Genomic DNA, 20,807 nt, shown 5'->3' with positions numbered 1-20,807 from the left:
TACTTGACGCCATCTTAATAATTGATCTATATGCCATCAGATTTGAATGACCCATCCCCAAAACTTCTTTCATCTGAATGCCTGTGATTCCTTTTTACAACTGATCTTTTAGAATAGTATTTCTTAAATTTTTTTCTCTCACCCTTTCCCACTTTGAATAATTATGGAAGATGTCAAAATAGGTTTTTTTTTTAATATGGGTTATATTTTATACATTTTTACTGTGTTAAACACAAATCAATGCATTCACTGCCACTACTCCTTTTCACAATTGTTTGATGGGATTTTAACATTGTGTTATTTTTCAACATAGACTGGCAAAAAGTTTCATTTTGCAGACCCTTTGCGGGAACCTAGAACTATAATTTAAGAAACTATCTTAGAATATAACTAGCTAATGCTCCAAATAAAATGACACCACCCATTTAATCAAACTAGAACAGAATGTTGACATCTTACATATGGAAAACATATGGAAGGAACCAAGTTACCTGGTTCTAGCTTACCTGATTTTTTTGTTGTTGTTTCAGTTTCAATGAAAGAATATAGAAAACTGAACTTGCATGTCAAAATGTAATACTATGATTTAAAATTTAAATTAAATTAAAATTTATGACTTTAAAGAGAGTTGAGCACTTCTCTGTTCTACAACTCAAGCAATCTTGCAAAAGATGCTATTTTAGCATCTTGATTGCACTTTTATTTCACAAATGCCACAAACTCTAGAAAGTTACTGTATTTTTCAGAGTCTAAGATGCACCAGACTACAAGATGCACCTAGATTTACAGGAGGAAAACAAGAAAAAAAATGTTGCATTTTTGCCCTCCCCGGCCCCCAGAAGGACTCTGCAGTGTTCCGCACGTCCTGTTTTTGGTCTGCATAATGCTTCTGGAGGCTGGGGAGGGCGAAAGTGCGCCACATTGAGGGCCAGGAGCCCAAAAACAGGCCCATATTCGGTCTATAAGACGCACCGAAATTTTCACCCACCTTTTGTGTGTGGTGGGAGGAGTGTGTCTTAGACTCTGAAAAATACGATACTTGTTTTCATTGCCTAGTGCTATAATATGCTGTCATATGTTTATCCATTTTATGGACAAGGTCTGCAACAGCTTATTTGTCCAGTGAGAAGGAATATTGAAAAGATTTTGCAGGCAGCTTCCACAAAATAAAAAATAAATAAAACTGTAAAGATATAATTGTGTGCTAGCAATCATTAAATATTTTTATGAATAATAGGAATAAGATTTAAGAGAGTTTAAAGAAATTGAGAAAAGGTACCTGAGAAAAGGATTAATAACGTTCTTCAAAATCTGAAAGGATATCACTTAGAAGTTTAAGACCTGTTCTATTTCATTCCAGAGTGTAGAACATAGAACAATAAATTAGAGAACAGTAAATTCCTCAAATGTTAGAAGTGGAACCAACCAGAAGTAGAAGGTAATAGGTTCTGCTCCATTATATGCATTCAAGCAGACGTTAAATAGCTATATTTATTAGTATACCTGTGTTGAGTAGGAGTGGATTTGATGGGCTTAAAGTGAATCTAGAAAAGTCATGCTATGCTTCTAGAAGTAGAACCAAAGAACAGCCCTGCTGAATCAAGCTAAGGTCCATATTACATCATTATTATTTTTTTCTTCACATTAACCAAGGAGAGGCTTCTGAGGTAAAGCAGGAGAGAGAAATGACCTGTTCTTTTTCTTTTGAAACTGGTATAGGGAGGCATGACATCCCTAAGCCAAAGGAAGCATCTTCCAAAAACTAGATAGACACACATTTCATGAATTTATTCAACCGTCTTTTAAAGCCATCTAAGTTTGTGGCCATCACTACATTTTGATGGAATTCCAACAGTCACAGTTTTACACAGCTCAAATTCAATCTATCATTTCTTATTTTCTTTCAGCTGTATCCTGTAAGAAAATAGAATATAATCCATATGATAATCCATGAATTTGTTTATACTATTTTGTGGAACTGATGAACTAAGGAAAAATCCAGATCTCTACAATGCAGAGCAATATAAGGTATGCGACAGCATAACATCTATAAGCAAATAAGGTGTATAGTAGTCTAAAGTTGAAATATTTCATTTCCGATACTCAAAACAGACATTTGAAACGAGGTAAAATGTTTAACTATGAAATTATTTTCCTGACTGAACATTACCATTTTTTAAAAATGCTAACAATTTCTTGAAGTATGTAAAAGGAACATATCAGCAATTAAAATACTTAACAAATATAACGATACTTTAAGATAATGTTATGTTTTCAAGCAACACTGCTTTATTTATTTGTTTATACAGTTTATATGGCCATGAACTCAAGCAGTGCCATGCAGTGGCTTAGAAAAAAGAAACCAAAATAAAACAACAAACAAATGTTTTCAGTATAGATATAAATATAGATGTATAATTTTTTGTGTGTTTTGAAGACCACAACTTCCTTTGGGAGAAATTAGTTGAGTTATGTACTCACCATGAGCAGGAACAATGCCAAAGTAATGGCTCCCTGTCTTCTACATTATTGGTTGGGCAAAGACAAACATATTACTGTTTCCAAAGGTTTTTTTTTCCTTCAGTGATTTTTTAAAAATATCTTGGTTAGATTTTAGCCAGATTTTAAAACTGGATTTGGCATCTTTATCCACCTATCAAATCCTTCCCAAGGACCTGGGATAGGCAGATCTTGTTTAATGTTATTAAAGGTATCATTACAGCAAAACTGCATTTACAATTGGTTTTGTAAGAGTTGATGGTGTTCAAGTAGTGCTCCAACTGTTTTGGGATTAAACCCAACACGCTCTTAATGTTGTTTCTATCTAGCCATTTTATTTTATTTTTTCTTTTGCCATAATCATTCCGCATCTATTTGCAGGTCTTTGTATTTTGGGATTTTCTCCAGTTCTTTCTCTTCTATTCTGTTTCTCCATATACTACAACATCCACTATCCAGACTTTTTTATCTTTCTTACTGACAGTTAATTCTGGGCTGTTATGTGGCAGATGTTTGTTTGAATTCTAAAGTCCCAAAGCACTTTAGCTTCCTCATTTTCTCTTACTTTGCCTTGTGGCCCTACCAGTTCTTGCTTGCAGGCAAATGGTTTCTTGCAGATATTCCAATGCACCATTGTTGCCTTTTGTCATGCCATTGTTTTTAGTTAGTTTGTGTGACCTTCTTACAGCTGCTAGGTGGTTCACCATTTCTTCAGCTTCTTTGCAGAGGCAGCATTTGCAATTACTATTATATATTTATCTGCCCTTTTATTTAGGTGTACTTTTCTATTATCTGTCTCTATGTACTTGCTTTAGTATGAAAGACGGCTATTTGAACTGGAAAGCTGCCAAAAACTATGATATCATTCTCTTATAAAAATTATTATGCACTCTATAGCCCTCAGAATGGGGAAGAATATCTATAACCATTTTTATTTATGTCTGAGCAGATCATTCTTCCAGCCTCTGGCACGAGTAAAGTCTGAAAAAGAAAAAACAGAAGACAGCCACTTGGAAGATGTGCTTATTTCACAAAAGTGAGTTACTTTGAGATATGTACTCATATTGCAAAGTCTATTTATCATCTTGGGCATTCTTACAGTGATTCTTGGGCCAAATCTTCAAAGAATGCTGATTTTGAATACACAGTCCTTGCTGCTGAAAAATCTTTATCTATCTATAACTGACTTTTAACACATATGTGTTTGTGTGTATGTGTATATATACATACATACACACAGGATATTTAGTAATTCAGTAATTATTGCTAAATATTTGGTTCTCAGGAAATTTGTAAATGGTTCAGAACTCTGCGAAGACTTCACAGTGAACTCTGCATCAAAAAAATCACCTAAGGTCCTTAAGAGTGATGATGAAGAAGATTCTGTGGAATTAGATAGAAAGGATGCACAAGCAGATGACAACAAGTTGGTAAATCTGTTCCTATAACATCCTAATTTTTGGCAGATTAATCATGGAAAACTCTTTGAACTCTTAATGAATATTTTCTGCTTTCATCTTTCAAGAATACAGGTTTTATTTTTAAACATGTTTTTACTTGTGATTGCCCAGAGTTGTTGGGAGTTGCATTTCTCATTTAATTTCAATTGTAGCACATATTTCAAGTTAGGTTGCTCTTATTAGATTAACATAAAAGTTATAATAAATATTGGTTTGTCCCTCTTTTATTGTAATGTTCAAGATTATGATTATCTGTGGTTATTCTTTCTATCTATATTTTGTCACCTAATAATTCTCCATTTTTAGAGCCCTGACTGTGTTCCTGAGCCAAAAATCTCTGAAGAGAGCATCTCTCCAAGTACCAGCCCAACTACCTCCAATTCAGCCACATCTGTCAGTATCCCAAGGCGCAAAACTGGTAAGTTCACCCTCTTGAACATCCAACTGAGAAAAGTTTGTGTACAGAAACTGTTATACCATTGATATCTTTGCTCTGTAGATACTTTAATTCTAACATTGTTATTTAAAAGACTACTATGCAGTCCGAATCGAATTAGGAAATCTTGAACTTAGCGAATAGTTCTGGTTTTAGATAGCTTTCCACAAGTTTCCATATTGTTGAGGAATTCGGTAAGCTGAAGTCCATCCATTTAAGTTGCAGAAAACTGGATGAGATTGGAACCTTAATTACTGACCCCATCAAAGCAGTTTGGCTCAATTTGATTTTGATAGAAGGTTAGTTTAATGCCTGACATTTATTATAGGCCCCTCATTTCATCATGTTTGGTGTATTAGAAATGTCAACAAGCAGTGCTAGCCAGCCTCACCAGCTTCATTGTGATAGTTCTGCCAATAAGAAAGCATACTGAAATCTCAGCTTCTTGAAAATACTATAACATGTCTATAATACAGTTTTACTATATAGAATCAGACAGGGTGGATTTGATTTAAATCACTATTTAAATCACTAGTCAGTAAGGCTTGATTTAAATCATAGTTTTCTACATAAAGACTAATTCTTGCTGGTATAACTTTAATATGCAAGTAGATGCATATTAGAATAACAACTTTTCATATTAGTTTTTTTATCCCCAGTTTAATAGGTTAATCATTCATATTTGGACAACTTTTTTCTTGTACTTAGGAAGGAGAAAAATAATCATTACCTTAATAATAACAATTTAAATAGATTTATTCAACTGAAACAATAACATTACAGCATATGTTATTTGCTTAAACAAACATCCATGTTTGTTAACTAATTTGGCTAAACAAAATATATATATTTTAAGAAACTTAGACTGTCAGCCCAGCCTACACATGAAAAACTTAAATACTGTCCTCTGTAGCTCACTCGTCATCTTCATCTTCTTCATTGTTCATAATCTGGAAAAGAAAAACAAGCTTTCCTGCTTTATCGGGTCCCAAACAATTTCTCAATTTAGAATGAATGAGTCCAAAAGAAGAGAATATTCTTTCAACGCTTGCAGAAGAAGCTACTGCTGTTAAAAGTGAAATCATTACTTTAACAGTCTCTAAATCCAAGTGCTTAAGTGACTTCCACCAGTTCACTGGTGTGACTTTCTTTAAAATATCTTCAGCAAACATATATTTCTTGAATGGTTCCCCCTTAGCTTTGAAGTTTATTATAGTTGGCATTACGGATGGATGATTGCTGGATACCCATGTCATAGCTAACTCCTCTTCCTCAGCACTTAAGTTTTGACCCTGATACTGGATATTGACAATATTTGCCAAAAAATGAGCTGGAGACAGTACTTGTCCCATTCGTTTTTTTAATGCTTGTAATTTAATTCTGTCCATGTGTAGTTCTGTTTTTAAGTGTTTACTCAGTTCCTTCCAAATTTCAACAGCATCAGCAATAAAACAGCTATTTTTCTGTATTTTGTTTAAAGCTTCATAGATGGGTTTCAGAATGCTCAGCATATTTCAACATTTCTCTTAAGCCCAATGTTGAGGATTTGGCCTGTGACAGTGCCATCTATTTTATCTCGATTTTCTTCACAAACTGTCATCAGAATAGGCCATTCTTGATATACTGCTCACAACAGTCCACCACAGAGTTCCATCTAACATCTTGTGGGAGCGTTAGCTTGGTTCCATCCATCCTTTTCAGAGCTGCTGCAGCAAAATGATTGTTACGGAAGTATTTAGCAATTTCAACAACATTAGTCTTTATTTCTGGAACACTTAAGTCTTTGGCTAAGAGGTGCAGCAAATGAGCACTGCAACCATATGTTATTAGCTTTGTATTCCCTTCCTGCTCTTCTAAATTTCTTCTCATCTTGGATACATTTGAAGCATTGTCTGTGACCAAACTGCGTACTAGACATTTGAATTTTTGTTCACATGTTGTTATAGCTTTTACTGCCACTTCTTGTAAGTATTCTGCTGTGTGTGCATTTCCTGAGGTATCAATTGTTTGTGCAAGGAAGACTTTCCCTTCTATTGTTATACAAGCACATACAATAGGATCATTGTGGACATTACTCCACCCATCAATACTTAGGTTAACAATTCTACCCTCCAGAGCTGTTGCACATTGCTCCATTTCTCTGTCATACACTTTATCCAGCAGTTTCCCTGCAACATCTGCTCTGCTGGGTGGACTGTATCCTGGTCTCAGTGACTGAACCATATTAATGAAATGTGGGTTCTCAGTCAGACGGAAAGAAGAGTTCATTGCATAAACAAACTGGGCAATTTTTTCATCAATTAACTCTTTTTCTAATCTGCTAGTTTTTATCACAAACTTATCTATGGTGGTTCCAGGAGGGAAGGGTTTTTTCTTTCTTTTAGGTGATAGTGATATCTGGCTGTGGGTGTCTGATGATGATGATGCTAATGAAGCACTATCCTGGATGGATAACTCTGAAACTGTAGAACAGGAGGATGGTGATCTTGAAGGTGGATAGTTTCCAGAATCCATGAATTCCCCTAAACAAAAAAGTCAATGCTGTTATTTTATTGTTTATACAATTTCTGCTTATTGTACACAGCACTGCCCCAAAAGGAATATTTGCTTTTCTTCATAACTGTACCAAATGACAGTAACATGCAGTAATAATAAGAAATATAATTTTGCTCAAACATGACAGTTCAAGGCAGTCTTTAGAAATATGATTCAATAAAAATGTTTAACAACCTGAAGATCCTGCCTGTTCAAATGTGTTTCTTTGGTCATCTTCATCACAGCACTTCTCATGATGTTGCCTCATTCGGGCCACCAGGCCTTGCATTTCTTTGTTGCAGTGTTTGCCTGCCTTACCGATAAGTAAAGGAACTTCATTAAAATATTGCCAAACTGGGTCTCTTTTACGGCCTGCTGCCATTATAGGTTTTTTCCTCCAAGGAAAGAATGTGATAAACCTCAGGTCATACACACAAAAAGATCCAAAGACTTGTCTGTCTGTGGCTGTGCAGTATTGTGCTCAGAAAGTTTCACTTTCATTTTGTACTGCTTGTCTGCTTGCCCCTTCCTCCTCGCACTTAGTTTCACTTTCTTCTTGTGCAGATCTATTCCACTCCGAACAATCAGAAAAATATTATTTCTATTCTATTCACTGAACTTCTTGAAACTTATCACTGAAGGGGTTAATTCTGTATTCATAGGTTTGTAGAACAATAGGATTAAGGCCTTTTTCTCAACTCTGTTCATGTTATAACATTTTTGCTGTGAAGAAGAGGCATGTGATCTCTGCTGAGTCAAATTCAGTTTTGAGAACTGCAAAGTAAACCAAGCATCTGTGATAATATCTTGTAGGCAGAGAAACTGCCCAATAATCTTACAAAAACCTCTGGAAGAGCATGACATTGTGAATGGATTAATGGAATTTATTTACCAAAAATTAAACATATACAGCCTTATTCTACATAATTAAAAAACTAATCTTTATTTCATGATGGAATAACCTTTGGATGGTAATATATTTTCCTCAAAAAGCATTATATTTAAAAAAATCCGATTTAAATAAAAAAAAATCATTGATTTTTATCCACCCTGGAATCAGATCAACAATTTGGTTGCCTATGAAAATATAAGTCAGAAAATCATAATTGCATTGATTCATGGAAACTGCTCAAATCCCAGTCCTCAATCAGCAAGTAATCTATTAAGTATAATGGAGAAATGTTGTTTGAATTTTTAGAAATATGGAAAGTTGTTGCTGTCCTTTGAATGTTAATTGGGCCCCAACACTGATAAAATCTACCATTTAGTAATATCTGCTAGCTCTTCTTTTATAGCCCTCAGAAACTACGGTGCTAGCAGCGACATCAGGCATTATTTCTTTCTTACTACTTCAAATAACCTTTGAATAAATTAGGATAACATTGCCTTGCTAAATTTTCAAATTAAGCTCTCAACTTGTTACACAAAGCCCAATCCAGAATTGAGGCCTACTTCCCTGCTTCTTCCAACTTCCTGTTTTTGCTACTTAGAAACATTTGCATTGAGTTTTGGAAAGGAGAACTTTGAGGAAGATCAGAAAAACAGGAAATTCACACTTTCCATCTAGAATAATGAGGTTTTGTGTGGCATTCTGTAGACATCCTTTAACATTTAACTATTTTTTTGATCTGTATCTTACCACTTTTGTAAATCTTTTTTGCTTAAGTTAAGACAGTTTTTAGTCAAGAAGAGTCAAGGACTCTTGATATGAATTAAATACAGCATATCAAGTCTCCATGATCTCTTATTTGCTTTAAGGCCAGCAAAAGTTTCCTAACAGTTGGGAAAAGTAGTGACAATTTAATTGTAAATGAAATTTACTTCTACCTTTAGCCCGCAAGCAGCTCTCTAAACGTAAACCAGAGGAAGATGACAACAGCTATTATTCCCATGAAAATCGCAGTAGTAAAAGACGGAAGGAAGAGCTTGATAGAGATGGTGAGCACCTTATTGTCTGGTTATTAGAAGAGAATTATTTCTATGTTAATATAGTTTACACAGAGAATAAGCTTATGTTCGTTCGACTCAGTCATTAAAACTACCATGCCTTTTTATATATTCTACATTAGGTCCACAGTTTTAGTTTGCAACATATTTTTTCATAAAAGATAATATACTGTAGAGTCCAGTCATGTTTGTCAATGCTTATATGAATTTACCCTGTCTTCAGATCTTCTGCAGGCTTTTCAAGTGCAAAATATTGTTCTCTAAATGTTCGTTTCTCAGAAGCAGTTTGCAACTATCTTGGATATCAAAAATAGGTATCAAAAAGCAAGTCAAAACAAACTTGAGTTGAAATGGGTTAGGCTTTAAAACTTAGTTGAATTTTCTACAGATAATGTTGAACATTTGGTTTCTGCTTCATAAACAGACTCTACAGATAAAACCAATGAGAAACCCACAGAAGTGGAAGAAGTTAAAAGTGAGAATGCAACATTTGTGGAGCATAAAACAGACAAAAATGCAAAGGAAAAAGAAATCCCAGATTCCTCTAAGCCATCCAGCAAGTCAATTTCTAGTTTTTTTGGTAAGTTTGAAATGTACCACCATTTCTGCATAGAAGTAAGACCAATGAAATAGCCAATATTATCAATTATTTGGGATGATTTTTTTTAAAAAAGAACTCCATCAACCTGTCTCTGTTTTTTTCAATTTAAGGGTACAGAAGGAGAAAGTACTTGTTTATAAGAAAAGAAGTATAATATAATCAAAAGTGCCATATTAAGAGAAAAAGAAATGCCATATGCTTCCTCTAGGGGTCTGAACTAGTGGTGACTGATGAGGAATGAGCAATAGCACTTAGACTTCTATACCGCTTTACAGTGCTTTATAGCCCTCTCTAAGCGGTTTACAGAGTTAGCATATTGCCACCAACAATTTGGGTCCTCATTTTACCCACCTCAGAAGGATGGAAGTCTTGAGCCTGATATTGTAAATGGGCTGGATAGCTGAATAATACCATTGTATTCAGTTACTGCGGGAAGAAAACAATCTGCATTGATAATAATTAGTAAAGAAATTGCAAAAAAAATGCCATATAATTATTTTTAAACAAATTATGATGTTACAGCACTTGGAATACTCTGCAATTCTAGTCACATCTCAAAAATTATATTGAAGAAATGAAAAGGGATACTTTGTATATTCAGTATTGTCTCAAAGGTGCTTTTGCAAGAGGCAACTGGACTTTCTGGATTTTCTTTGAAGACATTTTGCTTATCAGAGCTGAAGAAGCTTCTTGGATGAGAAGCGAAACGTCTTCAAAAAAACCCCAGAAAGTCCAGTTGCCTCTTGAAAAAGCATCTTTGAGGCAACTATAACCTGGATGACTGAGAATCTCCATAGACATTTAGCGATATATTCAGTGTTAACCAATGCTTTGTAGAAATGAGGATTATTTCTAATATTCTACAACATACAATATAGACAGTCCTTGATTTACGACCACAACTGGGACCTGAATTTCAGTTGCTACCAAAAGCGATGTGGTTGTTAAGTACATCACATGTGACTGGACCTGATTTTTACTGTAGTTGTTAGTGAATCACTGTTGATTTTAAGCAAATGATCATTACGTGAATCACATGAAGAGTAAATGCAGTTTCCCCAATTGAATTTTATTGTTGAAGCCAACTGGGAAAGTTGCTAATCACATGACCACAAGAAGCTTCAGCCATCATAAATAGAAGCCACTTGCCAAGCACCTGAATTGCAGTCAGTTAGCAGATTTAAATTACTTGTTCTGAGGCCATTATAACTTCAAACCATTGTTAATTGAATAGTCATAAGTTAAGGACTACCTGTGAAGAGAAAATATGCCCATAAACCAGCATTCCATATAAGTGAGATTATCATAATTCTTGCCTCTTTTGATAATTTTAGCGGGGAGATTACTTTTTTGGCTGATAACGGATTCTGTTTAATTGCTTTGATTTTATACCTCACTTAAGACCATGGTAGGGACCAGAAAAGTTATCGTTAAGCAGTGCAGTCACTAAGTGTGGCATCACATGACTATATCTGATTTATGATCTTTCTTGCTGCAGTCATTAAGCAAGACATCACTTGACTGGCTTGCAACCTTCCAGCCAGCTTCCCCAATGACTCTGCTTGTTGGAAGCTGGCTGAGAAAGTTTCAGGTGGCAATTACATTATCACAGGACACTGCAAACATTGTAAATGTGAGGATTGGTTGCAGGTCACTTTTAAACACTGTCATAACTTCAAATAGTTGGTAAATCAATGGTCTTAAGTCAAGAACTGCCTGTAGTTTGGAATGTTATGTTGTGTTATGTTTTCACCTTCAGCTCCCAAGAAAAGTTCAGTGAAAATAGAAAAGAAGCAAGCACCTGTAGTATCAGAAAACATGCCAGTACCAAAGTGTCTTAATAAAGTCAGTAATGATGAGTCCAACGGCATGGCTGACAAGTAGGTGATTGGTGTGTTTTTTCTAAGACAGCTCTGTCTCATATTTATCTTAATACTATATCAATATTCCAAAGAATAAGTTCATGTAATAAGCAGATCACAATACTTCATGCTTTTTGTCCAGAAAGGATTTAACAATTATTACTAAATCAGAAAGTTATTTCAGGGAAAACCAATGTGAGTGTTTTTTTTTATTATTATTAAAAAGTTTTACAAGACAGAAAACATTTTTACAAATTTCCTCCCCCCTCCCTCTACACCCTCCCACCCCACATCCCCCCCGAACTTCCCAGAGCAAAATTCAGGGTATAGCATTTATCAATCATAAGCTAAACTAAACTAACAATCTATAAGTTCCCGCACCTCCCTTAGAACTTTAACTCCCCTTGTACAATACAGATACATTTCTGACATTCTAGTCAATCATAAGCTATTTGGTATTTCCTAATCTAATATTTTGAATGTAATCAATCCATCTTCTCCACTCCAGTATATATCTTTCTTGTGTATGATCCTTCAAGTACGCCGAAATTTTCGCCATCTCTGCAAAATTTGCCACTTTTAATGTCCATTCTTCAATAGTAGGTAAACATTTCTTCTTCCAATATTGTGCTACCAAAAGCCTAGCTGCTGTTATCAAGTTTAAAATCAATTTAGTCTCTATAGCTGTACAATCTGTAATTATGCCCAGCAAAAACAATTGTGGAGTAAATTAACCTTTTTTTCATAATATTTTGCATAATCCACCAAATTTTTATCCAAAATGCCTTAACTTTTTTACAAGTCCACCATATATGAAAATACGTTGCATCCTCCGACTCATATCTCCAGCATTGAGCTTGCATGTCTGGGTACATACTCGCTAGTTTTTTTGGGTCTAAATGCCATCTATAAAACATTTTGTAAAAATTTTCTCTCAAGTTTTGTGCTTGTGTAAATTTAACATTTCTAACCCATATTTTTTCCCAAGTTTCCAACATTATAGGTTCCTGAATATTCTGTGCCCATTTAATCATACAGTTTTTAACCAATTCTGTTTCCGAATCTATTTCTATCAAAACGTTATATAACCTTTTAATAAGCGAGTGCCCTTGGTCTCTGATTTGTTTTACCAAATTTTCTTCATTTTGCATGATACCAAATTTCTGGTCTTCCTTCCATCTAGCTTGCAGTTGCTCATACTGAAACCATGTACAGGTTCTCCCTTCTTCTCTCAATATATTTAATGATTTCAATTGTAATTTTCCCCTCTCCATAAAAAGTTCTTTATAAGTAATCACCTCTTGTTTTTGTTCTATGCTTATATTCTCTATCACGTGTCTAGGAATTGCCCATACAGGTATTTTATAATTCAACTTATACTGATACTTTTTCCAGACACACAACAAAGCATTTCTAAGTATATGACTTTTGAATGTCTTGTCCACTTTCTTATCATACAATAAATAAGCATGCCATCCGTATAACAAGTCATACCCTTCTATATTCAGTATTCTTTCTTCACTTAAATTAAACTAATCACTAATTGTTGAAAGAACAGTTGCCTCATAATATAATCTTAAATTAGGCATTTTAAGACCCCCTCTTTCACGTATATCCTGTATTACTTTTAACTTTACCCTAGGTCTTTTACCCACCCATACAAAATTATTAATACCTTTCTGCCATTCCTTGAAATTTACATCTTTTTTAAGTATTGGTATCATTTGAAACAAAAATAAAAATCTTGGCAAAACATTCATCTTTATTGCTGCTATTCTTCCCAGTAAAGATAATTGTAACTTTTTCCAATTTTCCATTTCTTTCTGTACTTTATGCCATAACACTTCATAATTATTTTTATATAGTTTCACATTTGTAGCTGTAATGAACACTTCCAAATATCTCACCTTTTTTACTATTTCAAAGCCCATTATTCTTTCTAACTTTTCTTTTTGCTGTATAGTCATATTTTTTGTTATTATCTTTGTCTTTCGTTGATTTATTTTAAATCCCGATATTTTTCCATATTGATCAAGTATATCCCTCAGATATATCACCGAATGTGTTGGTTGTGATAGAGTAACAATCAGGTCATCTCCAATGCTCTTAATCTGTAATCTTGCTGTTTTATTTTAATTCCCTTGATTTCACTTGAACTACATATTTTATTCAATAATAGTTCTAAAGTTAAAATAAACAATAGTGGAGATAATGGACACCCCTGCCTTGTCCCTTTTTCAATTTTAAAAATTTCTGTTAAACTACCATTAACTAATATTTGGGCTGTTTGTTGTTGATATATTGCTTTAATTGATTGTGTAAAATATTCCCCAAATTGCATCCTTTCTATTACTTTAAGTAGACATTTCCAATTCAATCGATCAAATGCTTTCTCAGCATCCAAGGAAAAAAGTGCTGCAGGGACCTGGTTGTTTCTCTTCAGATATTCCAATAAGTCAACAATTTGTCTAACGTTACATGTAATTTGTCTCCCTTTTATAAATCCTGACTGGTCATGAATCATTTGCTGCATAACTATCATTAATCTATTTGTTTTAGCAAAAATCTTATAATAAATGTTTAAAAGCGATATTGGCCTATAATTTTCTGGTTTATTGCAATCTTGATCTTCCTTTGGTATCAATGAAATAAAAGCTGTTCTCCAAGAAGGAGGCACTTCCCCTCCAGACAAAATTTTATTAAATAAATCCCTAAGCGGTTCCACCGTTTCTACTTGTAAATTTTTATAATAAACAGCTGTCAAACCATCTGTCCCTGGGGCTTTACCCGTTTTTAACTCTTTGATTACTGAAGAAATTTCCTCAGAAGTTATAAGTTGATTCAATCCTTCCCGTTGCTCCAATGTAAGTGCAACAATATTCTGCTCCTGTATATATCTCTATATCTATATCTTGAATTGAGTCACTAGTATATAACTTTGTATAAAACTCTAAAAAAAGCTTTCTTAATCAAATTCTGTTGATACACATCTTTACCTCTATATTCAATCTTAGCAATTAATCGTGATTTATGTTTTTTCCTTATTAGATAAGCCATCCATCTACCTGGCTTATTAGCATTGCAAAACGTATTATGCTTAGCATATTGTAAGTTAGTAGCCACCTGGTCTACATTTTAAACTGCCCTCGTAATATATTTATTGCTTCTTTTGTTCTCTTGTCTTGTGGATTTAGTATAAGTAATTGGTCTTTCTTTTTTATTTCTTCCTCTAAATCTTTCTGCTTTTTCTGCTGTCTAAGTCTGTGTCTAGTATTCATATGTATTAAAATTCCTCTCATATATGCTTTACTTACATCCCATACCATCTCCATAGATGTACCCTTATGCATATTCATAACAAAAAATTCTTTCATATATCTTTTGCACTCCTTCACATTTTCTTCATATCTAAACAAATTCTCATTTAATCTTCATGACCGCCTATCTCTCTTTTCCTGATCTAATTCCACCCAAACCGGGCTATGATCAGACAATATTCTTGAGCATATCTTTGTCTTCTTTACCCTAGAAAGAAAATAATTAGTAATTAATATAAAATCAATCCTAGAGAAGGATTGATGTCCGTCAGAGAAAAAAGTAAAATCTTTTTCTTCATTATTCCGCTCACGCCAAATGTCTCTCAACTCCAAATCTTCCATCCAAATTTATCAGAGGTTCCCAACCTAAACAGCATCCAAAGATTGCCCATCCTTAATTGCTGCCCCAGCTTCAGCTTGCAAATGTTTCTCTTCTGTCTCCCGTTTCTTGGCCATCTCTACCTCCTTTCTCCTCCTCATTTCTGGCGATGGTGGACATCCCACCTTCAATACATTGATATAGAAATCTTTTGCCTTCCAAACTGTATTAAGATGGTATCTTTGTCCTGAAAGGTTCACAATTAATCCTGTTGGAACATCCCATCTGAACTGCATCTGTCGATTTTTTAATTCATCCACCAAAAAAGCAAAATCCTTTCTATTTCCTAACATTTTGGAAGGAATTTCCTTCAGTATTATAAGCTCTTGGCCTGCAACTTCCACTTTGTTCTTGTAAGCTGCTTGTAAGATTGCATTTCTGACACTTCTAGTTGTAAAATAAATCACCACATCTCTTGGCAACTGTTTCTGTCTAGCAATCCAGGAATTAACCCGATACATTTTATCAATCTGAAGTGCAAGGTCTTCTGGCTGGTCTCCAATCAAGGGTGCCAGGGCTTCTGGAATAATCTCTCTTAAATTCTCTAAGTTACTTACTTTCAATCCTACACTCTCACTGCAAATTCCATCATTCTGTATTGTAAAAGAGTCATTTCTTCATCTGCCCTTTCTGATTTATTCCGAATTTCTTCCACTTTATTTTCCAAGTTCAAATTAGCTTGACTTATTTCCTCAACCTTCTCATCCAGCTGAACCATATTTTTTGCTAAATCTTGAAACGCAAACACAATATCCTCTCTTATCTCCTTGTTACGAACCTCAATAACTTCTGTAACTTCCTTAAATTTTTCTTCCATAACAGAGGTCTGCTCCTTTAAGGATTCTTTCAAAGTTTCTGTGATAGATTCCTTCAATGATTTTTGCAGCATTTCCAAATTAAATGTTTGCACTTGTGTTTGTATTTGTTGCTCAGCCAGAAGTTGAAGTTTCTTAGAAGCCATTTCTTTCTTTCTTTCTTCACATGACACCTTTTTTTTTTTTTTTTTTTTTGCCAGTGTCTGATTTGCTGCAAAAAGACTTGGGTCTTTTGCATAATCTAATGATAGATTTAGAAATACCAGTAGCACATAGACTTGTATACTGCTCCTTGTGCTTTACAGTACTCTGAGCAGTTTACATATGTCAGTATATTGCCCCCAACAATCCAGGTCCTCATTTTACTGACCTGAGAAGGATGGAAGACTGAGTCAACCGTCATTCAATCAGGGTCAAACTCCTGGCTGTAGGCAGAGGTAGCCTGCAATATAGCATTCTAACCCCTGCGCCACCGTGGCTCCCAAATCTTAAACAATGTAAATTAGTCATTTTGTGTAGGATAACTACATACTATGTATTCCTCTCCTCCTCCCCGCTTTTACAGTTTTCTCAAACCATCTCTTACACTTGAGCCTGCAGAGTACAACCCTACAAAGAGCAGTTATCATCCTGTTCATGATGCTTGCTGGGACCCTGGCCAAAAGTGAGTGTCACTGAAGTTATATTTTATGCTACAAAACATTGCTTCTTTTAAAAAATTATCTCTTATTATCCAAGTACCAGTGGACATTTCCTATCTGTTTTCATGTCAGTCTCATATAAGCTTCATTATAGAATCATGTTAAATTACTGTATTAATTATCTCATGTCCTAAACCAAGAATTGGTATTTAAGACCTGTGAAGAGTGTGTCTCATTTTCCAGCCATAGTTATCATCTAACACTTCTTTAATATAAACTGCCTTTTGTTTAGAGTCAAGCTATTATAATCGAGCTACTATTTTTTCTAAAACACTAGAGTTTGTTATTTGGATCTGCATTATTAATTGTTATGGCTTAGCATGATATATGTGAGCCCATTCAATGGTGCCTTATTTAACAGTCATAATATTTAAAAATCATAGCTTATCACAATATGCAAGTCCAATTGAACAAAATAGATGAAATTTAATATTAATTTTTGAGAGAGAAGAGGTCCTTTTAAAGATTTTAGCATTCTTTTTCACTGATGGCTGTTTTTTTAGCAAATTCAGGGGATATAAATATATGCAAAGAGAAGAAAGCTCACTTCGTTCTACTACTTCTGGGTTAGTTTTTAGTTTTAAATTAGTTAGTTTTTAGTATTTAGTTTTAAATGTTGCTGTTATCCTAATTCTTTCGACAGGATACCATACATGGCTGTGGCTCGTACTTTGGAATATATTGAGGAAGAATCTGCCCGGTAAGATGACTTGCTACAAATTACACAATAAGTAAGGATAGTTGTAGCATTCAGTCTTGTCCTCAAAAATCATACAACATCTTTCTCTTTCTAGGTTGAAAATTATAGAGACCCTAAGCAATCTCTTTCGTTCTGCAATTGTTCTATCTCCACAAGACTTGCTCCCCTGTGTCTACCTCTGTCTCAATCGGTTAGGCCCAGCATATGAGGGCCTAGAATTAGGCATTGGCAAAACCATCCTCATGAAAGCTCTGGCCCAGGCCACAGGTGAGTCTGTCCAATTATAATCTTTCTAGAAGAAGTAAATTAGGCAATAGCTGCCAATAAAACATTAGTATGCTCTTATAATAAAGTTGAACATTTTGGTTCTTATCTGATGCAGGGTTATAGAATTAATAAATTAGTGACTCGGGATTTTTTTAAAAAAAAATCATGACTACATGATCTTGTCTTTTCTCTAGGTCGGCAACTGGACCAAATCAAGGCAGAGGCAGCAGAGAAGGGAGATCTAGGTGTAGTTGCTGAAAACAGTCGCACAACACAAGGAACGGTGTTTGCTCCACCCAAACTTAGTGCTGCTGCTGTCTTTGGCAAACTGCAAGCAATTGGTCGCATGGCGGGAAGCTCTGTAAGTAGATATTAACAATTTTGGAACAGTCTGCTGTGTTGATTTATTAGGTGATATGGCAAGGGTTCAGTTAGTTAAATGTAATATATGATATTAATTTTAATGTTTATCTGGCACAAATATTTGATGTTATCATTTCTGAAAGAACAGTCTAATAGAACACTGGCTTGGAGGAAGATAAGAGTTTCTGAAAACATGATCCAGAGAAATTTTTAACTCTTTTTGCCTATTTGTCAATAAAGTGGGGTGGTTATAAAACTATTTTCTGAAGTGTCCTGTCTCATCATGTATGTATGGGAAGAGCCTTCTTTGTGAGGTTGCTATAATTATATAAAATGAGATTTTCTAAAAATTACTAGCTATCCTTCCTCCTTTTCTTCCCCCCCCTATACATCTCAAAACCTATTTCCATTTCTTTTTTCCTCAGTCTATGAACAAGAAAATTGACATTATCAAATCTTTGTTTGTTGCGTGTCGTCATTCAGAGGCTCGTTATGTGGCTCGGTAAGTGTATTTATACTTATAGCACAATTGTTCTCCTTGTGTCACTTCAGTATACCCACATTATATTCCTAAAATGATGTGCCTTGATATTTAGTTTGCATTATCTCAGTGATTTCCTAAACACTATTATAATAATTATTTCTTCTACTTTATTTACTGGTTTGTGGCAAACTCTTAGCATTCTATTTTTTAGTGTCCTTAATTCCAACAAACTCAAAGCTATGCATATATAAAGTTCTTCAGCCATCAACATAACCTCTTCAGTATTGTAATAAAGTACTTTGTGCATTGCAGGTCACTAGAAGGAAAATTACGGATTGGGTTAGCAGAGCAGTCTGTCCTTTCAGCTCTTGCCCAGGCAGCATCACTTACTCCTCCAGGACAAAGTGAGTTTGGTTTGCAAATGTGAAATAGCACTAATGCTGGCTGAAGGGAAATTTATGGAGTCCCATGACCAGTACATGGGAATACCTGATTAGCATTCTAGTGCAAAAGAATTGAATCAGGGGTGAAATGCTCCCGGTTCGGACTGGATCACCTGATCCAGTAGCGATGGAGGCGGGTGGTTCGGAGAACCGGTAGCAAAAATCCTTGCCCCCCCCCCCCCCCCCGGGCCCCATGCCCAGCTGAATCGCACAATCATCAGAGGCCTTTTTTTTTACTTTTAAAAGCATTTTTTTATAACCTCTTCAACAGAAAAAATGCTTTTAAAAGTAAAAAAAGCCTCTGATGATCGTGCGGCTCAGCTGGGATCGTCAAAGGCTTTTAAAAGAAAAAAACCCTTTTTTTTAGTTGCCTTTTGATCCTTCAGTTCTTCAAAAATATCAATTAACTCCACATCTTGAACAGCCATCTGAATTTGTAGTGGTTCTTCTTGGCCAGTCAAAACTCCCCCTTGAACCACTGTCAGTAGCTCTTCTCTCTCTCCTTCCAGTACTTCCTTCTTTCTTTTTCCTTCTGGTGATTTGGGTGTCCCAGCCTTTAATACGTTGATATAAAAATCTCTTGCTTTCCATATTGTATTAAGCCGATATCTCTCTCCAAAATACAACCTCAGCGAAGAGGTTGTAGAAAAAATGGTTTTAAAAGTTGAAAAAAAAATTGGCCACGCCCACCCAGTCACATTACCACCACCACCACCAAGCCACACCCACAGAACCGTAGTAACAAATTTTAGATTTCACCACTGAATTGAATATATATACATAGAACCGTCTCGGAAGTTGGGGTCATTCATAGGACAGGAAGTTTGTATTCTGTATTGAGTCAGAATTAAAAGACATAAGCTATTTTTTATTATTGCTAAATAATTCAGAATTTGAAGATTTGATCAGAAAGCAAAAAATACAATTAATCATTAACAAACAAATGTAGCAGTATTTGCAACATGATTTTAGGGGCATGGAGAGCATATTCAGTCTCTTAAAAATTTCAAATAGTACCCTTATTTCTAAAAGTCCATGGCATTTAGTATATAGGTAGTCCTCACATACCAACCACTCATTCACTGACCATTTGAATTTATGACAGTGCTATAAATAAAGACTGGTGATCGATCCTCAAAGTTACAGCTGTTGCAGTATCCTTCATTCATGTGATTGCTGTTTGTAACTTTCACAACTAGCTTCTGACAAGCAAATTCAGTGAGGAATAGGCAGCAAGTCAGTCATGTGACGTGCTTAATGACCTGCGGTGATTCGTTTAAAGACTTCCAATGGAATTGACATCATAAGTCAGCACAGTCATGTGACATTGTGTGTAATAACCACTCCACTTAGCAACAGTTCGCAGTCCCTATTGCATTACTTCAAAGTAATGGTCAGTCCCAATGAGTTATTCTGTACTTTTACAAAAATGTGCACATCCTAGCTAAAGGAATCTAATCATTAATATGTGTTCGTATGCATATATTCTTCCCCTTCTAGAATTTCCCCCAGATGTTTTAGATGCTGCAAAGGGCAAATCTGCAGATGCACGCAAAGCCTGGCTGGACGAAAGGGTTTTGATTATTAAGCAGGCCTTCTGGTGAATATTATTTGTATTAATAAATTATTCATAATGTCTTTCCATTTCCCTTAGCTCTCAGTTTTCATAAGTTGCAATAGATAAAGACCCAGACAGCAATAAATGCTACTAAGTGTATCTGGCTTCAATCATGTCATTCTTTGTTTTTTCACTTGTAAATGAAACTTTTTGTGAATGGATAAGAAAGGAAACCTGAGCAATTATGCTTTCACTTTCTCGCATGTGCCCTTACTAAGCGTCTAAGTCAGTCCATATATACTTACGCATAAATTTTCCTTTGTCTTTTTGTTTTGATTGTATATTTGCTAGGAAACACCCAGCCAGGCAAGAGGGGAGATCAAGTGTAGAACTAGCCTTGTATCCTTATGCAGCCGCAAGAGACTTAAGCTTAACCCCTC

The 20,807-nt window shown here is 35.0% G+C and overlaps 1 protein-coding gene across 3 annotated transcripts in view; it reads left to right on the top strand.

The window, feature by feature from the left end:
• The window catches only part of LIG1 (DNA ligase 1), a 33,913-nt gene that overhangs the window by 1,680 nt on the left and 11,426 nt on the right, over nucleotides 1–20,807 (top strand). For all 3 annotated transcript variants that reach the window (XM_034423048.2, XM_087891934.1, XM_034423049.3), the window contains 14 exons: nucleotides 1,908–2,028; nucleotides 3,449–3,535; nucleotides 3,785–3,929; nucleotides 4,266–4,377; nucleotides 8,764–8,868; nucleotides 9,302–9,457; nucleotides 11,238–11,358; nucleotides 16,417–16,515; nucleotides 17,196–17,252; nucleotides 17,347–17,519; nucleotides 17,714–17,880; nucleotides 18,308–18,384; nucleotides 18,679–18,770; nucleotides 20,310–20,409. In XM_034423048.2, coding sequence (XP_034278939.1) covers nucleotides 2,012–2,028; nucleotides 3,449–3,535; nucleotides 3,785–3,929; nucleotides 4,266–4,377; nucleotides 8,764–8,868; nucleotides 9,302–9,457; nucleotides 11,238–11,358; nucleotides 16,417–16,515; nucleotides 17,196–17,252; nucleotides 17,347–17,519; nucleotides 17,714–17,880; nucleotides 18,308–18,384; nucleotides 18,679–18,770; nucleotides 20,310–20,409 — 1,508 coding nt within the window. In that variant the 5' untranslated portion in view covers nucleotides 1,908–2,011. The remainder of the gene's footprint in view (nucleotides 1–1,907; nucleotides 2,029–3,448; nucleotides 3,536–3,784; nucleotides 3,930–4,265; nucleotides 4,378–8,763; nucleotides 8,869–9,301; nucleotides 9,458–11,237; nucleotides 11,359–16,416; nucleotides 16,516–17,195; nucleotides 17,253–17,346; nucleotides 17,520–17,713; nucleotides 17,881–18,307; nucleotides 18,385–18,678; nucleotides 18,771–20,309; nucleotides 20,410–20,807) is intronic.

The sequence above is a fragment of the Pantherophis guttatus genome, chromosome 4, assembly GCF_059756535.1.
Source record: "Pantherophis guttatus breed Tessera chromosome 4, ASM5975653v1, whole genome shotgun sequence".
Lineage (NCBI taxonomy): Eukaryota > Metazoa > Chordata > Lepidosauria > Squamata > Colubridae > Pantherophis > Pantherophis guttatus.
This window is presented reverse-complemented; position numbering and strand designations above follow the sequence as displayed.